This window comes from Pseudonaja textilis, chromosome Z, assembly GCF_049901715.1.
Source record: "Pseudonaja textilis isolate UNSWEBS1 chromosome Z, rPseTex1.2, whole genome shotgun sequence".
Taxonomy (NCBI): Eukaryota; Metazoa; Chordata; class Lepidosauria; order Squamata; family Elapidae; genus Pseudonaja; species Pseudonaja textilis.
In genome coordinates this window covers 108,897,751-108,920,698 of record NC_142008.1, presented here as the reverse complement: position 1 = coordinate 108,920,698, position 22,948 = coordinate 108,897,751, and the positions used below count along the sequence as shown (strand labels likewise).

The following is a 22,948-nucleotide window of genomic DNA, read 5'->3' as shown; positions in this document are numbered from 1 at the left end:
TGTAAACTTTGTAGCATTTTGACTCTGAAGTCCAAATATGTACAGTATGAAATGACAGAGCCTCTCTAAATTAGTAAAGGACAAATATTAATTTGGGGTTTTCTGAGATTTTCATGTGTAAGGTTTGGTCACCCATTATCGTATTACTAAGTTGTTTTATTTATTTTTTTTAAAAAACGCATACACACATTCTTTGAATGTTTGTAAAAATGCACATTTAAAATATATTTGTCAAAAGTTGTCATTTTGCAATGTGTTTGTAATGTTGGCCAGTGCACATAATTTTGTAGAGAATTTGTAATTCACTTTTGCATTTATATTCACATTTCAGTTATACAGATATCCATTATTTAAATGTCTATACTATATAGATTCTTTTTTTAAAATCTAACATGTCACTAACATTGATAGATATGGAGTTATGCCTAATAAATGTACTTACTTTAAAAAGTTGAGTATTGCTAAACAAAATAATTATTCACATTCATGATACAGAATTCCCCATTTCTGGTAATAGGTCTTTTTGAAATATGGCAACTCAAAATTAACACCCTGATCCAGCATAGTTCAACATATGTGAACACACATAGATGTGCACTCAAGCATGTAACACTGAGAACCTTCATGAAACTTGGTTACCAAATATTTATATTTCAGTATTGTAATATTAAAAAAGGCACAGTTAGGAGAACAAACATCAACTTTTTTAAAAAAAATATCAAAAATATAAGCAATGAATGTGGTCATATAGAAAGTATTTTTTCAAAATATTTTAAATCAGAAGAAACTGGACAACACTGAGAGTACTGTAAGAAGTTTCTGAAGGAAAAAATGAGACAGAGAGAGACAGAGAAGTCCGAAAAGAATTCAAAATTCAACAATAGTGGCATTTTCAGGGATAGATACTCATATGTGAGTGATTTTATTATGAAAGAGGATTAAATTCTAAATTATCACCTAATATTTTCCAAAAGGAAAACTGTGAAGAAGAACAATATTTAGAAAATAATTCTAATTAATAATAAAAATTCTAGTTCAACCTTTCCCAGACAGGCACTAAAGTGATGAATTTCAGCTCTGGGTTTTGACTCACCAAATAACAGAGAGTTGCAGGAAAGAAATGGTAGAAGTTAACGTATACATAAGAGTGTATTCCATTAGAAAAGGGCTACTATAAATTCAGTTCCTGGAAATACCCATGTCATTATAATAAAAACTTACAATGATCTAAGTGGGGGGTGTCCTCTGATTGATAAAGGAATGTCCCTATCTGGCTGGATCTTAGGAACATTTGTGTCAATTTTACACACCAAGGCAAGTTTAAAGAGTGTTACATCAAAGTAATAACATTTACAATCTTTTATTAAGAGTTATGCAGGATCTGATAAATGGATTTATTTATCCTATAAGTGAAATTTCAATTTCATTTTTTTTTAAATTAGAAATGAGGAAAATTATATGGATAATTGTAACTAGAAGACATAGGTGAGTAGACAAAGTCCAAAGCATGAAGATGAGAGAAACTGTCATGATGAGAGAATTGGTAGGAGAAAGCATTGAAAGAGGAACATAGAAGAGTAAAAGAACTTTAAACTAGTCCTCAATCTGGGAATTTTCAAGCTGCATAAACTGTATTTCCTAGCATTCCCAATCAGAATGGGCTTTGTTGATAATTCTGGAAATGACACTTTGGGTGGCCTTTAGTTTGGGGAATGCTGCTTTCAATATTGGAATATATATTATCCTATTGTTTTTCTTTTTTCTTTGTATTCAGAAAGACAGCTTTCCTAAGCCTCTCCATAACGATGCTCAAGTTAGACAGGGATTATTCTATATAATCAGTGCTATATTTGATTATTCTAGAGATCAAAAGCAAGCAATATTAGCAAGCAGTGATTTAATTCCTTACACAAAGTTGCCAGACCATGCTGGTGGGGGCAATTCAGTGAAAGTGATTGGCTCGGTGTAGATGCTAGCTTGAAAAACAATGCCACCAATCATAAGGTCTCCTAGCTGATGGTACTTGTGATTTGGCAAGTGTGGATTACTGATGCTGCATCTGTCAGTCTTGCACACCATATGAGGAAGCAATGCTAGTAGTAGGACCAATAAAATTGCCATTCTCAGGATAATGCATTAGTCAAGAATCCTGTGTTTTTTCCTCTCTCCTAAGGCATAGCTTTTAACATTCTTGTGATTTACACTGCTTCACTTGAAAGACTCTCATCTGCTAGACACATCTGAACCTTAGACTATCTTTATAGATATAGTTGAACTTACCTGACTGTACTCCCACCCTCTCCCTCCTCTAAATGATATTGTTATTTATATATATACATATATATCTCGATATATTTCAAAGGTGAAGAAGCAATTATCTCACAATTAGTTTTGTAATTGGGCAGTGAAATCCACAGGGATTTGAAAAAAGTTAATTAAATGTAGTCATTTAGACTCCCGAATAGGAAGGTAAGTATATTATAACTTGGCTTGATTCCCTAAAGAATTGCTAGAGGAGCTGTATTTCTTATAGTTTAGCAAGTATTATCTTTTCTAGTCAGATAGGAAAGGCTATTTTGGCCTAATTCAAAATGGCATTTTTATGCCAGTTGAAGGACCACAAATAAGCATATTTGAGAAGGTTGAGGGCCACATCATGAAAGTTGGTAGATAGATGGTTGGGATTTGGAGTTTGTCTTGATGTGTTTCCCTTCATTTGGAGAAGGTGTTTAGGTATGGTTACATCAAAGTGCCAGCAGATCTTGTTTTGGGTTGTTTTAAAATTGTTTTGTTTTCTTATGATTGGCTTTGTCTTTGCTGTCTTGTGAAGATATGTATAACAAGAGGAGAATCATTTAAATGTAAAAACCAAACAAATAAATCTGAAATATATTGTTCTTGGCCATAATAGGAACATAGAGCATAGAATTATAGAGTTGGAAGGGACCTTGGAGGTCAGTCCAATCTAAGGAGAGTGGGTTATCATTTTCTTCCACAACTATTTCTTTAAAATCCCAATGTTCTATCAGCTGTGATCTTCCTTAGAGTTCCTCTTTTAAATATGAACAAAATTTGAACATGCATAATTAAAAGACATAGGCAAATATGAGAAAGTGCTGCTACTACACAGACTTTCTTATATGAGCATTTTTGATAAAGGATAAATATTTATTTACATGAATCTATTCTTCTTTATTCATGTTATATCATAATGCATAATTTAGGTAGAAGAGCAGCCAACTATCCCTGACCTTGACGTTGAGATGGACAAAATATCAATCATGTATTTTCCACTTGCTCTTCTAATAGGTTAGAACAAAGCATAAGTTAGCTTTGCAAAGTATCCAAATATTGCCTTCATTGAAAGTGTCAGATAGTTTTCTGACAGAAAAAGGTAGAGTATTGCACTGACATTTGGGATCGAAAGAAAAATGGACAAACATGCAGTAGAATTACTTGAGGAAACAGGAAAGAACAATATAAATTGTCAATTTTTTCCATTATCTACTGCCTCACTATAGATCCTGGTTTGATGGCTATGAATGCTAGGATCACCACGATAATTTTTGCCACAAAATAAATAGGAAAAGAAGATGATGCAAAGGAAATCTTTCAGATGACATAATTTTCAGAAGAAACAGAGAGGAAGAAAAACAAGAATTCAAGGAGGGTTTTGGTTATTAAATAAAATGCTAAGAGTATTGTATTGTACCCAGAACTAAAGCAGCGATCAAACAATAGGAACAAGAAAAGAAAGTCAAACCATTCACTAAAAGTGGAAACAAAATCTTATCACTTTGGCAATATAGAAATCGTACTTGGATTTCTACTTGGTTAGTTTCTACTAGAACATTTATGAGAGTTATTTTATGTGTCATTTATTGGATTTTTTTGAAATTCAGAATTTGGTAGTGATTATTATACTAAGGTACTACATTTTTCAATTGAAGATTGCAGTGTGCTGTTGTCCTTAACTGTTGGCTCCTGAAGGGCTTTTTCTAACCTACCATTAGCCATTATATCTTCTGCAGTTAAGTTGGTAGAAAAGTAGAACAAAAGTGTGGAGATCTTAAAGTTGATAAGTTTAAGTACAACTTAGGGTCTATGGGGACACTTTACTGATATATTTCATTAGCCAAACATACAATAGTTTTTTCATGCACAAGGAAAAATGCATTTGTGTTATTACAAATAAGTTGTAATTCTGTTGCACATCTTGCTTGCCATTACTTCCTACCAGTAATTCTCGTTTCTTTTGGACTTTGTATTCATCATTTCTGGTGTTGCCAATACAGTAGATGGTGAGTTAACCATCCCAATACCAACCAGGAGTGACTGCCTCTTTTGTTTTTCTTTCTGTTAGACAGTGTTAGAACTACAAAATACATTTAAGACCAATACTTTTTTTTAATTATCTAAGTTTATTGCATATTAATTGGGGGTTTTCAGAACAATACATAAGACCAAAAAGGAGGAGACCATGTTAATACTACAATAGGGACCAGGAAATGCATTACAATTTAACAGATATTAGAACACCTATCAGAATTTTCTCTCTAATCTTGGTCCATTCCTAGATCATTTTAGAGAACTGGTCCACAACTTAAGTTTAATAATTTAGACACAGAAATCAAAATTTCAGTGAATGAATAGGGATAGAGTTGGCAAAATATATAGAGAGAAGTAGTTAAAAGTACTCATTTTCCAAAATCTTCTACTATGAATACAGAAACAGAATTCTATTCCTAGAAGATTGATCAAAAATATAACAAATGATTTTTATCATTCTTTTCTTCTAATTAATTGTTCCCTGTTATTCAATTCTGGTCGCAACACAATGACATAGCATTTTGGCAAAAAGATGCAACTGAGAAGCCCAGCACCGGAGGCTAAGATGGAAAAGATCTCAACAGCCACCGTGTATTTTCCCTTGGAGCTTAAATATGCTGGGACAAAGGACAACCAAACACTGCAGAAGACCAACATGCTGAATGTGATGAACTTAGCTTCATTGAAACTGTCCGGTAATTTCCTAGCAAGGAAAGCTGTAGTGAAGCTGATAAGAGCCAGGAAACCCATATAGCCAAGGACACAATAAAACATGACCACAGAGCCTTCATTACATTGTAGTACAATTTTTTCAGGCACTGAGACCATATCAACATCTGGGAAAGGGGGAGCCATTGATAACCACAAAATACAGATGCTTGCTTGGATCAGGGAGCAGGAAACAACAATGGAATTGGTTAATTTCTTCCCCACCCATTTCCTCATCCTGGAACCTGGTTTGGTAGCCATAAATGCTATAATCACTGTGATGGTTTTTGCCAAGATAGAAGAAATGGCCACTGAGAAAACCATTCCAAAAGTTGTTTGTCGGAGAAGACAGGTCACCTTTCCAGGCTGGCCAATGAATAGTAGCAATGAAAGGAAGCAGAGCAGGAGGGAGATGAGGAGAATATAGCTCAGATCCCGGTTGTTGGCTATGACAATGGGAGTGTTATGGTTCTTTACAAATATTCCTAGCACCAGAACTGTGACTAGGGTAAAAGAATGTGCAAGACAGGCTAAACTCAACCCTAAAGGTTCTTTGTAAGTCAAGAAACTGACAATTTTTGGAACACAGAAGTCTTTTCTTGTGTTGGGATAATAGTCATCTTTGCATTTAAAGCATTCATTTTTGTCTAAAAAAGGAAGAAAAGATTTTATGTTTATTTTGCAAGCATGTCATGAATATGAATACTATCATAGTGATAAACCAACTTTTAAAACAAAAATAAGGTTTCTAGAAAGTCTTCAAACTCACTGATTTTTGATAAAATTTGAACAATTTAACTATCTTTTTTTAAATTTTTTTATTGATTTTTAAAAACAAACATAAACAAATAAAACATAGAACATAAAAACATAAAACATCTTTTTTGAAAGCAGCCTGATCCTGGGTTACATCTCTTCGTGCAGACACAAATTCAAATTCATGCTAATTTTTATATTCCATTCCATATCTTATTACCATTCTACATTTTCTATATAACTTCTCCCCACTTTCAACTTTTTAAATTTTATTTTATTTATTTCATCTCAATTCAAATCATCATACTTATATTCTTTGTCTGTCCTGTTTCAGCTGTCTATTATCTTTTCTCATTAAGCAAAATTTCTCCTGTGATCACTGATTAGAGTATGACGCCTTTATATCTTTCCTCTAAAATTATAACACTTAATATAATACACAACTTCCATTCAGATTCTGCTTGGTACATTCTAAAACTACACAATGTATTTTAAAAAAAGAAAAAAATTATAAATATATAACATAATTAAAACAACAATCCATACCAATTCAATTCTATCATTAATATTAATATTCATTTAAATCTTGAACATTTTACACATTACTTTTCAAATAAGTATCATACTTCTATGGAAACACTTATAAACTTTCCGTAATTACTTCCCTCCACTTCACTTATATTTTATAAGACGTTGAGTAGTTAAAATGTTCCCATTCCTTCCTAGTTCAATTCTCTCATTTAATTCATTTCATTTATTTTATTCACAAAAGTTTCACTAAATTACACTATTTTATTCCACTTTTTAATCATATGTTGTTTCCAGTTTTCTAACATTATTTCTATTACAAATATAACAATACAATTTTATGTACCTTTACAGAATCCCTTTTTCAGTTAAATTTTCACCCATTATCTCTGAATAAATCCTGTTTCTTTACATCTTGCTCCAGACCTTTGTAACTTCTCTTCCCTTCCTTCCTTCCTTCCTTTCTTCTCTCTCCCCTTTTTACCCCACTGTCTCTCCACCTCCATTTCCCTCTTCTGTATTCCTCTTTTCTGTTGCTTTCCAACATTATATCCCTTTTCACATTTTTCTTCCCTTTTTTTGGCTGTTTTTTTAGGTCTTAGATTCTCTATTCTCTTTCCCCCCTTTCCTTTTTCTTTCCCAGATAGAATTACTTGTTCATTAAAAATGACTTCTTCTTTGTCCCAATCTTCTTGTTGCGCAGTCTTTTCTTGTTGTTTCTTGTAGACACCAATCACCATTTCTAAGATTTGAAAAATGGAACCAAAGGAGCCCTTCCCTTCTTGTTCCTCTTCTTTATATTTTTTAAATTCGATTTTCAGTTCATCCAGTTCATTCGGTTCATCCAGAGGTGATGCCATTGTAGAGTTTTTTTAAAAAAAACAAGCACCCAATTGTTTTTAGTCATTCAAATATGGTTTCCAAAAGTCCCAAAGTCACCAAACAATCCAATTACACACAAGCTGTTTCTTTTAACACTTTCTTCTTTTTTCACTTTCTCTTCTTGGGGTTACTATTTAGTTGCAAAGTTTCAGTTAAAATGTATCCTTTAGAAGCCTTGTTAATATTTAACTTTAAATTCTTTTGAATTCCAAGCAGTCTCCTCCTTCCAAGTCCTGCCCTTATTCTTTTCCTGTCCCTTCCCATTTTTTAGTGTTCAGAAATCTTTATTGTCCCTTTGGCATTTAATTATATTTCTAGTTTAATTACCTGTTGGTGCCAAAGCAGATTTTTCCGATTTCTTTATTCAGATCTTCTCGTTGTCAGCGTGAGGAAGTAGAGTGAAGGAAAAAAAACTTTCCCTTTTCACTTTCGTTTGCTGCTTCCGACTCTTCTTTGGGAGCGATGTATCTTTTGTAAAATTTAAATTCCAGGGTACTTTAGATGTTACTTTTTGTCCCGGTCAGCCAAAAACTTTCACTTCTTAACTTCCTCCTGCACTTTCTTTTCTGGCTGAGTGCTTCTTTGAGGTGGCCATTTCTGACCACTTACTGCTCTTACCGCCTTCGGGAAAGGGAGTTTAGCCAGCTGAGGAGGAGAGGTGCAGCTTCCCTCAACCCTGCTGGGTCTCCCCCGTCTTCACCACCTCTATGGGGTGGCTTAGTCCTGAAGCCAGCTGGCTTGGGGTGCTCCAGCAGCAAGCCCAGGCACAAACCGTGCATGATCGCAGATTCTTGCCTGCCTCTTAAGCCCTGCAAACCGGAAGAACTATCTTTTTATCTTTTGAATTTTATTTAAAATGAAGAATCTGTCTACATTAAGAGTAGAAGCACAGGCACATTACAACACCAGAAAAGTGAAACAGTGTTCAAATTCAATGAAAGAGAAATCATCAAGGCAATTAACACCTCAGCAATTTCAGATATTAAATACACAGCTGGATATATAGACTAAATTAAATATGAACTAGAAGCCCTGGATAGCGAGTCCAGAAAAATAATGACCCTGTCAGAAAAGAATATTTGTAGCTCAGGGTTGAACCATGGGGTTCTTGGTATTCTCTAAATTTGGTTGTTTTATTGTAGGCATTTTATTATCAAACTAGGTAACAGCAACAATATTACAATGCTATTGATTACTGTTTGATTGTCAGAGTTGGTAGTTCCTGGCTTGGGATATTGCTTCCTGATTAATTGTTTGTATAATATTAATATTGGGTTAATCTCTTCTGGATGTTGATTGATAGCACAGAGATGGTATGGTCTTTTAGCTTTTTGATTATTCCTTTTGAAATGGAATTTGAATGGAAATACACAACAGATGTTGCGTATCTCTATGTGCCTGTTAATGGCTGATTTATTTGAATGTCAGTTTTCAGGTATGTCCAGGAATTCTCTATCATTTTTGGACTTGGCTTGTTCTAGGATGTTCATGGTTTCCTAGTTAAAACTACAGTGAAGTCTGTACATGTCTCATGCAATTAAGAAGTTTTCATCATGTCTTCTGATTTCTAGTTGGTCTCCATGGATATGCTCTGCTAGTCTTCTGCCTGTTTGTCCTATATAGGATTGTCTTACAAACCTTATACTGTATGGAGATACGATGTCAGGATTGTATGTATATACCTCCTGTATTCTTTTCTTAGTCTATTGGTTCTTTTGGTTTACTAAAAATGTTTTGGAGGGCTTTAGTTTGTTTGTGTACTACTATGATGCCATGTGGTTGTAATCATCTATCGGTTGTTTCTGAAATGTTTTCATGTATGGTAGTCTTACCTTTTTCACAGATTGTATTCATTGTGCTGTAGTGTGTTAAATGGTCAGGCAGCTTTTGATAAAGTTGCATGAGTCTACATCTTATTGAAAGATGTAGAAATGATCTGTTTTTTTATGATGTTTAGGGTTGCTACAATGTATTTGGGTTCATCTAAATAGTTCTTACACAGGTTGTCTTGTGGTAGTTTTGGGTTGTGATTTTAGTTGTGGAGCATTTGATTAGTGTAGCAGGTTTTATGATAGACTTGTGTTTCTGATTGCATTTCAAATTCCCAGAGATTGTGGAAGAAGTTGCTGGCTGCTTGTGAAGGAAGCAGAGGGTGAGTAAAAAGGAGAGAGGCAGTTGGAATTGCTTCCATTGCATTTCAAATTCCCAGAGATTGTGGAAGGAGCTGCTGGCTGCTTGTGAAGGAAGCAGAGGGTGAGTAGAAAGGAGAAAGATAGCGGTCACGAATAATATAACTACTGTATAAACCAAGAATACCAATAAGACATTTAGGGTAAGCACACTTGAGATTGTGATTTTATTTTATTTCAAAATGACCGGCTTAGTTTAGAGCAATACTTGTTTTACAGTGTCTTTCGCAGGACTCTTTTCAAACTTGGATACTGACCTCTTTGTAAAAAAGTTACCAGTCTACATGGACAGATTACCTATCTAGAATCTCTAATCTATGCTCTCCAAGCAGAAATTTGGTGCCCAATCCAGCCATCTATTCAGCTGCCGTGCTACCAGCCCCCACTACCACAAAGATCCTACAGGAAAAGGGCAGGACAACCGTGGGATCTGGCAGGGTGAAAGCTGTGGACCATATACACAAAACTTTTGCTGTGTCCCAGCATAACAGATACAGTGCCCTTGCTGACCTTAATAGGGACACTAAAGTGACAGGTCAAGGTAGTTGTGATAATGATAACTCAAGTAAACCAGAGATCATGGTCCTAGAAGAAGAACTTACTTTGGAAAGGAGAAAGTGTGAATCAGGTATTACGCACCAGTCACACAAGAAGAGCAAGGCATCCAAAAAGAGAAGCCACCTTCTGGTTGGGGACTCAATTGTAAGGGATGTAAATTTAGGAAAGGATACTGAGGTTTTGAAAGAGGTCGGGTGTCTACCAGGTGCGACTTCCAGCAGAGACAAGAAGCGTATTCTTAAGATAGTCATAATGCCAGCGAGGACTGTGATGTTGATGCTATTATCCATCTTGGTACAAATGATCTGTCCCAGAAGGATATACTTTCTGTTCAGAAAGACTTCCAGAGCTTGGGGTATGAACTTAGTAATCTGGAGCTGTAGGCTTATCTTTTCAGAGGTTCTACCAGTATACAAGGAACAGAAAGGGAAAGGCCAGCATGTAGCAGAGTTTAATGTGTGGCTAAAGGAGTGGTGTAAAGGGGAAGACTTTGGTTTTTTTAGTCATGATGTCTGCAGCTGGTCCAATGAAAAACTGTACAAAAGAGATAGTTGGCATCCATCAAAGAAAGGAACTGAGTTACTTGGCATTAAATTCACAGCTTTCCTGGATAAACATTTAAACTGAACAGTGGGGACAGAGAATTAATGGATTCAGAACATTTCTGTTCCCAGCAACCTAAAACTAATAAGGATACCAGTGCATGCAAAATAGATGTTTGTGCAGGTAAGATTATCAACCTTGATGCCAACCAAAACCAAGCATTTAATAGTGAGTGCCATACCATGTGCACTAATCAAACAGGTGGCAAGAAAGTAGGGGCAGGCAGGCACAACACAGGTTATGTAGACAGTAAACACAGTGTCAGACATAAAGATCTCAAGTGCCTATATACAATTGTGCAAAGACTGGGGAACAAACAGGGTGAACTCGAACTATGAATACATGAAGGTAAATATGATATATTTGGAATAACACAAACTTGGTGGGATGAAACCCATGATTGGAACATACTGGTAGGATACAAACTATTCAAAAAACCCAGATAAGTGGAGGTGGAGTTGCACTGTATGTAAGGGACCACTATATTGCTACAGAAATGCATGAAACTAAAGATGAAAACCTCCTAGAATGCATATGGGTCAATATAAAAGAAAAAAAGAATGACATGGCCATAGGTGTATATTATAGGCCACCCAATCAAGCAGAAAATATAGATGTCCTTTTTGCCAGCCAACTAACAAACATATGCAGGAAACACACAACAATAATAACGGGAGACTTCAATTATCCTGATATCAATTGGAAAACTAATTCTACACCAAGTGAGCAATCAAATAAGTTCCTAACCAACCTAGCTGACAACTTTGTTGTCCAAAAGGTAGAGGGTGAAACTAGAGGGACAGCCATACTGGACTTAATTCTTACAAACAGAGAAGAAGTGATAGAGGGAGTTGAAACTGCAGGAACCTTGGGTGAGAGTGACCATGTCATACTAGAATTCAACATAACACAAACACAAGCAATAGAACATAATGACACCAGAGTCTTGGATTTTAAAAGAGCTGATTTCAATAAACTCAGAGAACTTGGGAAAGATTCCATGGATGAAAATCCTAAAGGAGAAAACAACTCAAGAACCTTGGGAAACTCTAAAAAGTATGATCATAGAAGCCCAGACCAGCACAATACCACTGAGAAAGAAAAACAAGAAATCCAAGAAGAAACCAGCTTGGCTGCACAAAGATCTCTCTGGCAAATTGAAAGAAAAAAAGGACAAGTACCAAAAATGGAAAGAAGGACATACAACTAAGGCAGAATATCAGCAGATAGCCAGAATCTGCAAAGACGAAGTCAGGATAGCAAAGGCTCAACATGAACAAAGACTTGCAACAAAAGCCAAAGATAATTAAAAAAGTTTCTTCCAACAAATAAATAACAAGAAAAAAATCAAGGAAACAGTTGGTCCACTAAAGAGAGAAGATGGCAAGGAAGTAACAGGCAACAGAGAGAAAGCAGAACTGCTTAACTCATTCTTTGCATCTGTCTTCACGCAAAAAGAAACTATAGCTCAACCCACCAAAAAGGTAACTGTAAAAGACAGACCAGAAATAAAAGTTAAAATAAGCAAAAAAATAGTAAGAGAACACCTGTCTGATCTTGATGAACACAAATCACCGGGGCCTGATGGATTACATCCCAGAGTTTTAAAGGAGCTGGCAGAGGTCATATCAGAACCACTGCACCATATCTTTCAAAAATCGTGGAGTACCGAGAGGACTGGAAAAGAGCTGATGTGGTTCCCATCTTCAAAAAAAAAAAAAACCCCACACTCAGGAAACTATAGAGTCTAGACCAATCAGCCTAACACCAATACCTGGAAAAGTTAATAAAAAAACAGATCTGCCAACATCTAAAAACAAGTAAAGTAATAACTAGCAGTCAGCACCGGTTTCTTAAGAACAGATCATGCCAAACCAATCTTATTTCATTCTTCAACACAGTGACTAAATTAGTAGACCAGCAAAATACTGTCGATATAATATATTTAGATTTCAGCAAGGCATTCAACAAAGTAGACCACAACCTACTTCTTAGTAAGCTAGAAAAAAGTGGAATAGATAGCACCACCACTAGATGAACTCGCAACTGGCTGGCAAACCGTACTCAACAAGTAGTCCTTAATGGGTCTACATGGGTCTTATGGGTCTACATGGAGGGAAGTTAGCAGTGGGGTGCCACAAGGTTCCGTTTTAGGCCCAGTACTCTTCAATATCTTCATGAACAACTTAGATGAGGGAATAGAAGGGGAACTTACCAAATTTGCAGATGATACTAAGCTGGCAGGAATAGCTAACACCCCAGAAGATAGGCTCAAGATCCAGATGGATCTTGACAGACTAGAACACTGGGCCATATCTAACAAAATGAAATTCAATGTAGAGAAAAGTAAAGTCCTACACTTAGGCAAGAAAAATCAAAAGTACACATATAAACTGGGTGAAACCAGGCTCAATAGCAGTAACTGTGAGAGGGATCTTGGAGTCTTAGTGGACAACCAGTTAAATATGAGCCAGCAGTGTGCAGCAGCTGCCAAAAAAGCTAATGCAATCCTAAGTTATATTAACAGAGGGATACAATTAAGATCAAGGGAAGTACTAATACCACTCTAAAAAACCTTAGTAAGACCACACTTAGAGTACTGCATCCAGTTTTGGTCACCACATTATAAAAAAGATGTTGAGACTCTAGAAAAAGTACAGAGAAGAGCAACCAGGATGATTAGGACTGGAGGCTAAAACATACAATGAAGAGTTGCAGGAACTGGGCTTGGCTAGTCTAGTAAAGAGAAGGACCATGATAGCAGTCTTCCAATATTTGAGGATCTGCCACAGGGAGGAAGGAGTCAAGCTATTTTCTAAAGCACCCAAAGACCAGACAAGGAATAATGGATGGAAACTGAATAAGGAGAGATTGAACCTGGAAATAAGGAGAAACTTTCTGACAGTGAGAACAATCAACCAATGGAACAGCTTGCCCTCGGAAGTTGTGGGAGCGCCATCACTTGAGACTTTCAAGAAGAGATTGGACTGCCATTTGTCAGAAATGGTGTAGGGTCTCCCGCTTGGGCGGGTGGTTGGACTAGATGACCTACAAGGTTCCTTCCAACTCTGATTATCTGTTATCTGATTTGATACTCCCTCTGCTGATGACAATATCCTTTGAAGATGTTGATAGTTTCATGTGTCCAAATATACCAAATGCACTAAGATGTAAATCCCCTGTATCATGGATTTTATCAACCTTTGCCTCACCACCTGCTTTCAGTTGGATGGAAATATATACCAACAAATTGTAGGATCACACACGAGATCACCATTCTCAAGACTCCTAGCAGAGATCATAATGCAATGCCTAGAAATTCCCATGCAAACAACCCAAAATATGGATCCAGTGTGTAGATAATATTTCTATCATGATAAAAAATAATGATTTGAAAAAACACATGAAAATATCAACAACACCTTCAAAGGAATATTTTCAAGAAATATCTTTTGCTTGCAAACAAGAACTGGTGGGAACAACAATATAGACGAAGTATTAGAAAATAAAGACACCAAACTCTGGGACTTTAGAATGCAAACAGTTAACTGTCAAGAAGAAAGACAACAAAAAATGATCTAAATAGTGTTTACAGAGAGGAGCATATATGCAAGAATATTTCATAAATTCCTCAATGACAGATGTTAATTTTAAAAAAGACAGATTGATTCTCTAAAGCAGGAAATAGCTACTGATAATTCATGAGCAAATTATGTTTGAACTTCTATTGAACACTTTGAGAAATGCCTTATCAATGTATCACAGCTTCTTACTATCTGGAGTAACTCAAAACATAATATACAGGTAGTCCTTGACTTACAAATATTTGTTTAGTGACCATTCAAAATTACAACTGCATTGAAAAAACTGATTTATGACCATTTTTCACATTCACAATTATTGCGGCATACCTGTGGTTACATGATCAAAATTCAAATGCTCAGCAACTGACATGCATTCATGACAGTTACAATATTCTGAGATCATGTGATCAGCTTTTCTAAGCTTCTGACAAGTAAAGCCAGATTCACTTAACAATCTTGTTACTGACTTAACTGCAGCGATTTGTTTAACAATTGTGGCAAGAAATGTCATAAAATTGGGCAAAGTTCATTTAACAACTGTCTTGCTTAGCAATGGAAATTTCGGGCTCATAAATTGAGCACTTTTAAGTTGTGATCATAAGTTGAAGACTACATGTACTTCAATTTTAGGCAAATTTGTTTCAGGTAATCTAGATCAAATGATTATTTTTTTACCATTCTCAGTTGAAATGCTCCCATCTGGGCATGGAATGCAATCATAGCAGCAAAATGGCTTCCCTTCCTTGACTTTCTTATTGAAACCTGGATAACAGCTCTCAGTACAGATAGAAATAGGCTGCACCTAGAAATGAAAGAAGATAACACTAGAAGGCATTCATTTTTGTCAATTTAATGCACACATTAATCTCTTTCTGGTCCATAACACTTTTGCTTATATTTGTACATTAATAAACTTTGAAACCCACTCCCCCCATTAATTTGTTTGAAGCAGAAAAGGCAATAAAATATAGTAAAATAGCTCTTTAACAAAATTATTGTCTTGCAACAAAAGAGTTAACTTCCATTTCTTAAACAGTAACTTGCAGAACGTTTAGGAGGCCATAAAATATTGTACTCCAAAAGGTAGAAACAAAAATATTGCTATTGTAAATAAAGTAGAAGAGGCTACCATCTTGCAGGTGCTTACTTTAAGAAAGTTGGATAAAATAAATAAGAGAATTACCTGCCTCAATTTAGCTAAGAGCATCCAAACACTTTATCATATACTGCCAGACATCTTAAATGTTGTAAGTGATACTAATGGATGTCCTCTTATTTTAATATTCCCCCAATGGTCTCTCCTGAAGTCAACTGTGCTATTATGAAGATTTGGGTATTAATGCTGAAATATAGTAACTGTTATATCTCACTAGAGTATTTAGGGTTCATGTAATAATATGCTAATATGGTGTCTTTTACAGCGAGTTCATTTAATTCAAGCCACATGCATCTAGTATTATTTATTATGTCCTAACCTCTTCAATCTTTTTAATCTGGTAATTTCATTTAAAATTGGACTATGACTAAGAGTGGCCACTTGCTGCTAATTCTTTATTGAGGTTCTAATCCACACTCAACTTCCTTGGCCAGTATGATGTGGGTTAGGAATAATGACATAGGTATTAAAATTCTTAGATTTCTATGATCAGTAAAGGCCACAAAAGTGACACAATTATTTCTTATTTAGACAGAATTATTTCTTATATAGGCAATCACTTGATCTATATGATCTCCTTTAGAATCCACATCCTGGAAAGAATTTAGATATATAAATTTCACTATATAAATTTTACTAGTTCTCTATCAGTTTATCAGCATGTCATAACTAACTCTACTTGTATCAAGCAAAAACTCTGGTTTGACCAATGTTGCATACAGGCTCAACCTTTACTTACAATTACAGCTGAGAACAAAATTTCTATTTCTGAATAAGGCAGAAATAACTGTTGCTACAGTTGTTAAGTGAATCACTTCAGTTGATTCCAGAATAAAAGTCAGAATTGAGAACCAGGTGTTATAACTGGAGCTTACCTGGTTGAACAAATTGTGCCATGTAATGAGGTCATCATTGATAGTTAAACCTTGATCTGGAGGAGCTAGGTGATCCATCTTCCCAACTTTTACACGATGAAATGATTTGTTTGGGAAAGCAATCCAGTTGATAATATCAAACCCAGCTCTTATTATGCCATTTTGGTCAAAGGAGATCTGGTCCCCAGCACTATTGTTAAAAGAGACTCTTCTTAGAAAGTAATGAAGCTGAGCAAATAAATAAATAATTAAACCATATAAATAAAAATGCAAGAGTTTTTGGCAGATTAAATTACTCATTCCCATGATGGTAATTTTCATAGCAGAAAAAAAAGATATACAACTTCATTCTTTGTTCATATCTTTTACTGTAATTTATTGTAATTGAATCTTGCATACACATAGAGGCAATAGAGTTGGAAGGGACCTTGCCAGTCTTCTATGCAAGCCAAAGATCCTATACTATTTCAGATAAATGATTTTCCAGGCTCTTTTTTAAAGCCTCCAGTGATGGAGCACCTACAACTTCTGAAGGCAAGTTGTTCCACTGGTTGGTTGTTCTCCTTTATTTCTCTTCAGTTCTAGATTGCTTCTCTCCTTGGTTAGCTTCCATCCATTGATTCTCAACTTGCCTATTGGTGCTTTTGAAACTAGTTTGACCCCCTCATCTTTTTAGGAGACCTTCAAATATTGGAGCACTGCTATCATATTTCTCTGTTTCTTTCTCTCACACACACAGAGTCAGAGAGACAAACAGACAGATACAAAACAGGCATAACAGACAAACACAGTTCCATGAGAGATTCAGAAGGAAAACAAGAGGATTTTCCATTATTATGCTCACAAATATATAACTTTATATATAACTTTAAGTGCCCAAACTTCATACCGAGGAACTTAATAGAATTTAAAGTAAAACATTCAGATGGAGAGGAAATATTCTGATAAAGCTATGAGCTTTTATTTCATATTCAGGAGATGGGAAAGCAGATGAAATGCAGATGCAGGCTTACCAACATACTTAGATGCATGGTGCTCTGGCAAATGAGGATATTGATTACCTGTAATACCTGTATTACCTGTAGGATATCTTGTTTATGATTTTTTCCTCCTCTTCTGACCCCCATTGCTCTGTGTTTATATCTAGATGTGGATATGGCATGGAAAGCATGAGCTATTGCATAAATACTGTTGTAGATACTATAGCTATGGCCAGTCATGTCTATTTCAAAAATAGGGGCAGGAAGGCTCTTCAGATCCTCTGTCCCAGTACAAATGTCTTCAGGCACATCACTCACAACCTCATATGAGAATACACAGTTGAAGGCATCTTGCCAAAATTGACTGATAAATCCATTTTTATTTCTACTTAAGATAGGGTTTTGCTTTGCAACAAATGACCGAAACTCTGATAGATAAGCAGAGGGCATTGAGAAAGAAAGGGCACCATGGATTATTTCTGTACTCCAGGAACGTTGAAATGCTGAGGCAGTCAGCTCTACCTGGGCTGTCATTATCCACACAATACCTTTTGCTTTAATTCTTATATTTTCTATACTTGGTATATATTGCAACCATCTCAAAAATATCATGGTGAAGGATTCCCCATAGATCACAAATGCATTGGTGTTACTACCCATGACTTGATTATAGATTTTTACTCCTTTCTGAAGCATACCATAAAGTCCATCTATATCACTAAATTTGGCAATTTTTTCAATGAAAGAGTAGCAAATCTCTCTTTTGTAAAAAACAGGAATCATAGTTTGTACAAATTTTTCACTTTGGTCATCATCCATGGTCAGGATCCCAATCCATGTCCACCTAAAATGTAGGAGCAGTGAGACAATTCCTGTATATTGAAGTGGATCTGGGGGAACCATCTGGTAAAAAGTGAATTCTGCAGATTGTTCATTCATCAATGGAGCTGAGCCATAAATAAGCTAGAGAGAAGTGAGGAAAAAACAACAACAGCATGCATAGAACCCTTACAATGTAGATAAAATATTTTAAGAACCCTACCAGTGCTTACATAAAGCAACCTTCAACCTTAGTTGAAATCCTATTTCAGTTCCTGCTGTATTTAATGTATGAATTATTTTATCATAAATCCTATGGTGGTGCTTCAATTTAGATTTCATTGGAACATCCTTTCAAACATCACAATGATGTTAAATTGCATTAGGAAATTCTGAAATGTTTTTGGAATTAAAAATGATTTAGAGAGATTCAGTATATTTTTGAGCTCATGATCCATGAAAGAACATGGATCCTTCTTCCTTATTTTGGTAAAATTTGTAGATATTCCCTGACAGGCAAGGAATGATGCATTCTGCTTTCATTTTCTATTTGGCTTTTACCCAAATTAAAACCAGCAATATTTTGTTGCTACCTCATTTTAAGTTTTACCTGCTTTGTCTGACTTGTTGAATGTTCCTTTCAGCCTTCCTGTTCTGAGTATTACAGATCTGTTCCCGTTGATTCCCAATTTCCTGCATTTTGTTCCCCCCAAAACCACTATTTCCTTTCTGTCACTTTCTCCTTTCTGCTTACCTTGCGCTCCAGAAATATAAAGTGTAGTGTGGAACCAATATGTCATGTAAGGATGTAATTTAGACTATTTATTAACATAATATGTCCAAAGCACATGGTCATCTATTTTTTATAATGTTGTAGAAATAGAATGTAAGTGTTCATTTTAAGAAGGATCAAATCTTAACAATAAAGCATGCAAAAGGTGAGCTATGTGTGAATGAGACATTAGAGGTGACACTGTCTTGAAAGCGATGTTAAGAAATTATTCAACAATATTTTGTTCTGTAGCAATTAAAACTACCTAACAGGATTTATGTATGTTAAAATTCATGTACATAATAAAAAATACCTGTGGAACTTTATAGATATCCAAGATGGTAGAGACATGAAGAGAAATTTCAGCATCCAATCCTCCAACAACAGATAGTAAATTATTATGGATGTTGCATCTGTAATTGGGAATCAGTCTCTCCACTGATGAGAGAAACAGCATTGTAGCCTGATATGTCCTTTGAGCATTGTCATAGCTGTCATAAATATAGAAGCCCAAGGTGAGATTGGGTAAGATTTGTGGGTTTTCATTTATCTCCATTATAGCAAATGCCATAGCTAGGATATGTTGGTAATTCTTAGCAACAGGGCTGCAATGAGAGAGTATAAATAGAGATAAAAAATACCAATGTTTAGCTTCAGAACACTTCATTCTCTGCACAATTGACAGCAGTGTATAACTTTTTCCCAGATACACACTCAGGTATATATAAATACTACATATAAATGGACATCATCCATGCAAATTTAGGCAAAGTTAGGCACCAACAGACAAAAGAACTGGGATAAAAACATTCATATATGTGAAAGTTTTTATAATTATTTAGTCTGATTATATAAATGAATTTAATTATATTTAAAATAAGGAACTAAAGGAATCTGGAAAGTACTTAGAACTCAGGATAAATGGCTTTTAAAGGTATAGCTATTTAAAGTTCTGCAAATAGCTAGGCGTACACACTTTAGCATTTCTGTAAAAGTTTCTTATTTGAAAGAAGATTGCATTTCTAGATGATTTTTCAAATTATGATTAAATATTTCCCAGTCAAAAAACTGTACTGAAATTGGAAGGGCAAAATCTTGAAGAAATGTTTTTTGAAGAAAAAAGGGAGCATTATAAGAGACTGATCAGGATAAAGCAATGAAGACAATTGAAATATTATAGGAAGAAAAAGAAGATATTTAAATTAAACTTCTAGTAGATACTATCTTGCTTCAATTCCCACCCATCTTCAGAAAACTGGTAAAGAAACAAATATGAAGTAGCCCAAGATTTGGGAATGTTGATTAAATGTATGACTATTTTCCAAACAAAATTTCTCAGTATCTTCTTAGTATTACCAGATGTAATTAGCTTATGTTGTAAGATATCAGGGTCACATATTACTATTTCAGTGACTGATATCTCTAAAAGGTAATTAAAAGTAAAATTCCTCACAGAAAATCTCCAGACTTTGCTGATGGGGGAGGTTCATTTAATCTGAGTTGTTTGAAGACAATTGCAGCCTGTGAAACAATGCCACCAACCATAAGGTCTCCCAGATAATGGTATTTGTGATATGGAGTGTGTGGATTATAGGTGCTGCACCTGTCACTTTTGCACACCATGTGAGGAAGTAGTACTAGCAGGAAAACTAATAAAAATGCCATCCGCTGTACAAAGGCAAATGATAAGATTCTTCTTCTTCTAGGGCCCAGACATTACTGTATCTATGGTTAATATTGCCTGACTTGAATGGTGTCTCAATCTCCTGGTATAGTCTAAATCTTGGACTGCCTAGCATTAGTATCATGGGTTCTTACTTGTCCATAATCTTGTCTCTTCTCTATGGTTCCAAATGGCATAAGTGCTTATGCATATATATATCTCAAGAGAGGAAAAGAAGAAAGCAACAATCTTAGTTGTGAATTTTGTTAGTGAGCAGTGAACTGCATGGTGAAGGAGCAAAATAAATGCAAATCTTTAGATTCAAAACAGAAAGGCTATTATTAAGTCAATTCCCAAAGGATTTGCAGTTGAAATAGCATTCCCCATAGGTTAGCAAAGAGGAAATAGTATACGAGTTCAGAGCTATAGTTAAAGATTTAGATAATTGGGTCAAATTGCAGTTATCGTTATTGGGACGTATTTCGATAGTAAAAATGAATATTTTGCCAGAATTGTTGTTCTTGTTTCAGACAGTGCCAGTCAAGTTGAAAAGAACTTTTTTGTAGAATTACACAAATGTATATCAAAATTTATATGGCAGAGGAAAAAACCCAGAGTGAAATATAAATTATTACAGGATGCCAAGAAAAAAGGAGGATTTGACCTTTCAAATTTTGAATTATATTATGATGCTGTTATAGTAAACTGGTTTAAGGATTGGGTTAAATTAGAAAATAGAAGGTTATTAGTATTAGAAGATTTTGATCTCCAACTTGGCTGGCACGTTTTCATGTGGGATGGAAAATCTAAACAACATTCATATTTCCAAAGGCACCATGTAAGAAATGTGTTGTTTAATATCTGGGGGAAAAATTAAAAAAAACCACTACCCAAAGGTTCCATTGTGGCTATCTACATTGGAAGCAGTTACACATCCAAATGTATTGTATTATGAAAATATTGTCAGGTATAAAGATTTATTATATGACACTGGAAGTTATGGAGGTGATTCCCCCACCCGAGAAGCAGCTAAAATGGTTCCATGGTTCCCGCCGCTGCTGCCGCTGTTATTGGAGACAGCGCTGGTGAGAGAGGGACAGCTGCAGCTCGGGCAGGGCACTTGGAATGCAGGAACGGGCTGTGTACTGGGACTTTTGCAAACTTGCAGAGCCCGAGGCTGGAGCACCAAGGGTAGCAGCAGCAGAGATGCTCGCTCGGCTCTTCTCATGCCCACCCATCCACTCAGGATTAAACCAAAACGCAGCGCACGGCGCTCCCAAGTACTTCAAAATGTTTTTTTGTTGTTGTTATGGGGATGGGGGAAAAGCAGGAGCAACTCAGATGCCGTTGTTGGAGACAGCGCTAGCGAGAGAGGCGCCAGCACCGGTGGGAACCGTGGAAGCTATGGAGGCCTGAGAAGCAGCTGAAATGCTGCTGGATATCCACGCTGATGCCACCCACCTGCTGAACCGGGTAAGGGAGGGATAAGGAAGCCCTTCGTGCTCCACCCTTCGTGTTAGGAGTAGTGGTGGTGAGGTGTAGCTGCCCGTGGGGCACTCCTAATGGCAAGTTCCCCCCACCTCCCCCCCCAATTTCGCATGTTTTAAACTAGGCCTAAATTTGGGGGTAGGGGCTTAATTTCATTTCATGCCTAGAAAACATGCTGGGTCTTCATATGGGGGGAGCGTATTGTTGGAGAAACAATATATATATATAGACTTGAGCATGCCAAGACCTGCATACCTGTACCCGTGAAAATATGTGTGTATATATTTGATTTTCACGGGTACAGGTATGCAGGTCTTGGCATGTTCGAGTCTTTTCCTGTGTAAGATTGAGAGTATCTTGGCAATGTTTCCATGAGGTCCCACTCGCCATCTTCAGGCTGATAAAAGAAACTCTTGAAATCATCAAAAATAAATACCAACAGTTAAACACCTCATGGAATGATCAGGATACTGCTTAACCAACACATATTTCATATACAAAGGACAAAGATACAAACAAATTGAAGGAGCCCCTATGGGATCACCACTGTCACCAGTCATTGTAAACCTGTTCATGGAAGAATTCAAATCCAGAGCCCTAGCTAATGCCACCCACAAACCCAAACTATGGTTAAGATACATCGAGGACACATTTGTGGTTTGGCCCCATGAAAAAGAAAACATAAACAATTTGCTAACACACCTAAACATCACACACCCCAAAATCAAGTTCACCATGGAAACGGAAACAAGAAAACAACTGCCATTCCTAGATGTACTAATCTACAAAAAAACAGATGGTACACTAGGACACACCATACCAGAAGAAAACAAACACCAACCACTACCTCAACGCCCAATCCCACCACCACCCAGCACAGATAAACTCCGTGGCCAAAACACCAATTGCTAGAACCAAACACCTGGCAAACAAGACACACATAAAGACTGAACTATACACCCTGACTAAAGTACTGACAGCTAATGGCTTCCACAAAAGCAAAATCACCGGCTTGATCCACAAAAACACACTGAGACATAATGGAGACCTAGAAGATG

General features: G+C 36.0%; 1 protein-coding gene across 1 annotated transcript; it reads right to left on the bottom strand.

Moving 5' to 3' along the window:
• Window positions 1-4,782: 4,782 nt before the first annotated feature.
• Window positions 4,783-17,367, bottom strand: LOC113452186 (vomeronasal type-2 receptor 26-like). Its single transcript, XM_087915364.1, has 5 exons — window positions 17,290-17,367; window positions 16,882-16,892; window positions 16,169-16,427; window positions 14,813-14,939; window positions 4,783-5,684 (listed from the first exon to the last, which is right to left on the bottom strand). The coding sequence occupies exons 1-5, from the start codon at window positions 17,293-17,295 to the stop codon at window positions 4,783-4,785; spliced, it is 1,305 nt and encodes a 434-aa protein (XP_087771490.1). The 5' UTR covers window positions 17,296-17,367.
• Between the last annotated feature and the right edge of the window lie 5,581 nt (window positions 17,368-22,948).

Excerpts from the sequence above, each read along its gene's own strand:
- LOC113452186 (XM_087915364.1), bottom strand. Across the intron at positions 14,940-16,168 it reads GGCACAATTTGTTCAACCAG|GTGCAGCCTATTTCTATCTG; the intron begins GTAAGCTCCAGT and ends TTTCATTTCTAG. Across the intron at positions 5,685-14,812 it reads GAGCATTTCAACTGAGAATG|ACAAAAATGAATGCTTTAAA; the intron begins GTAAAAAAATAA and ends TTCCTTTTTTAG.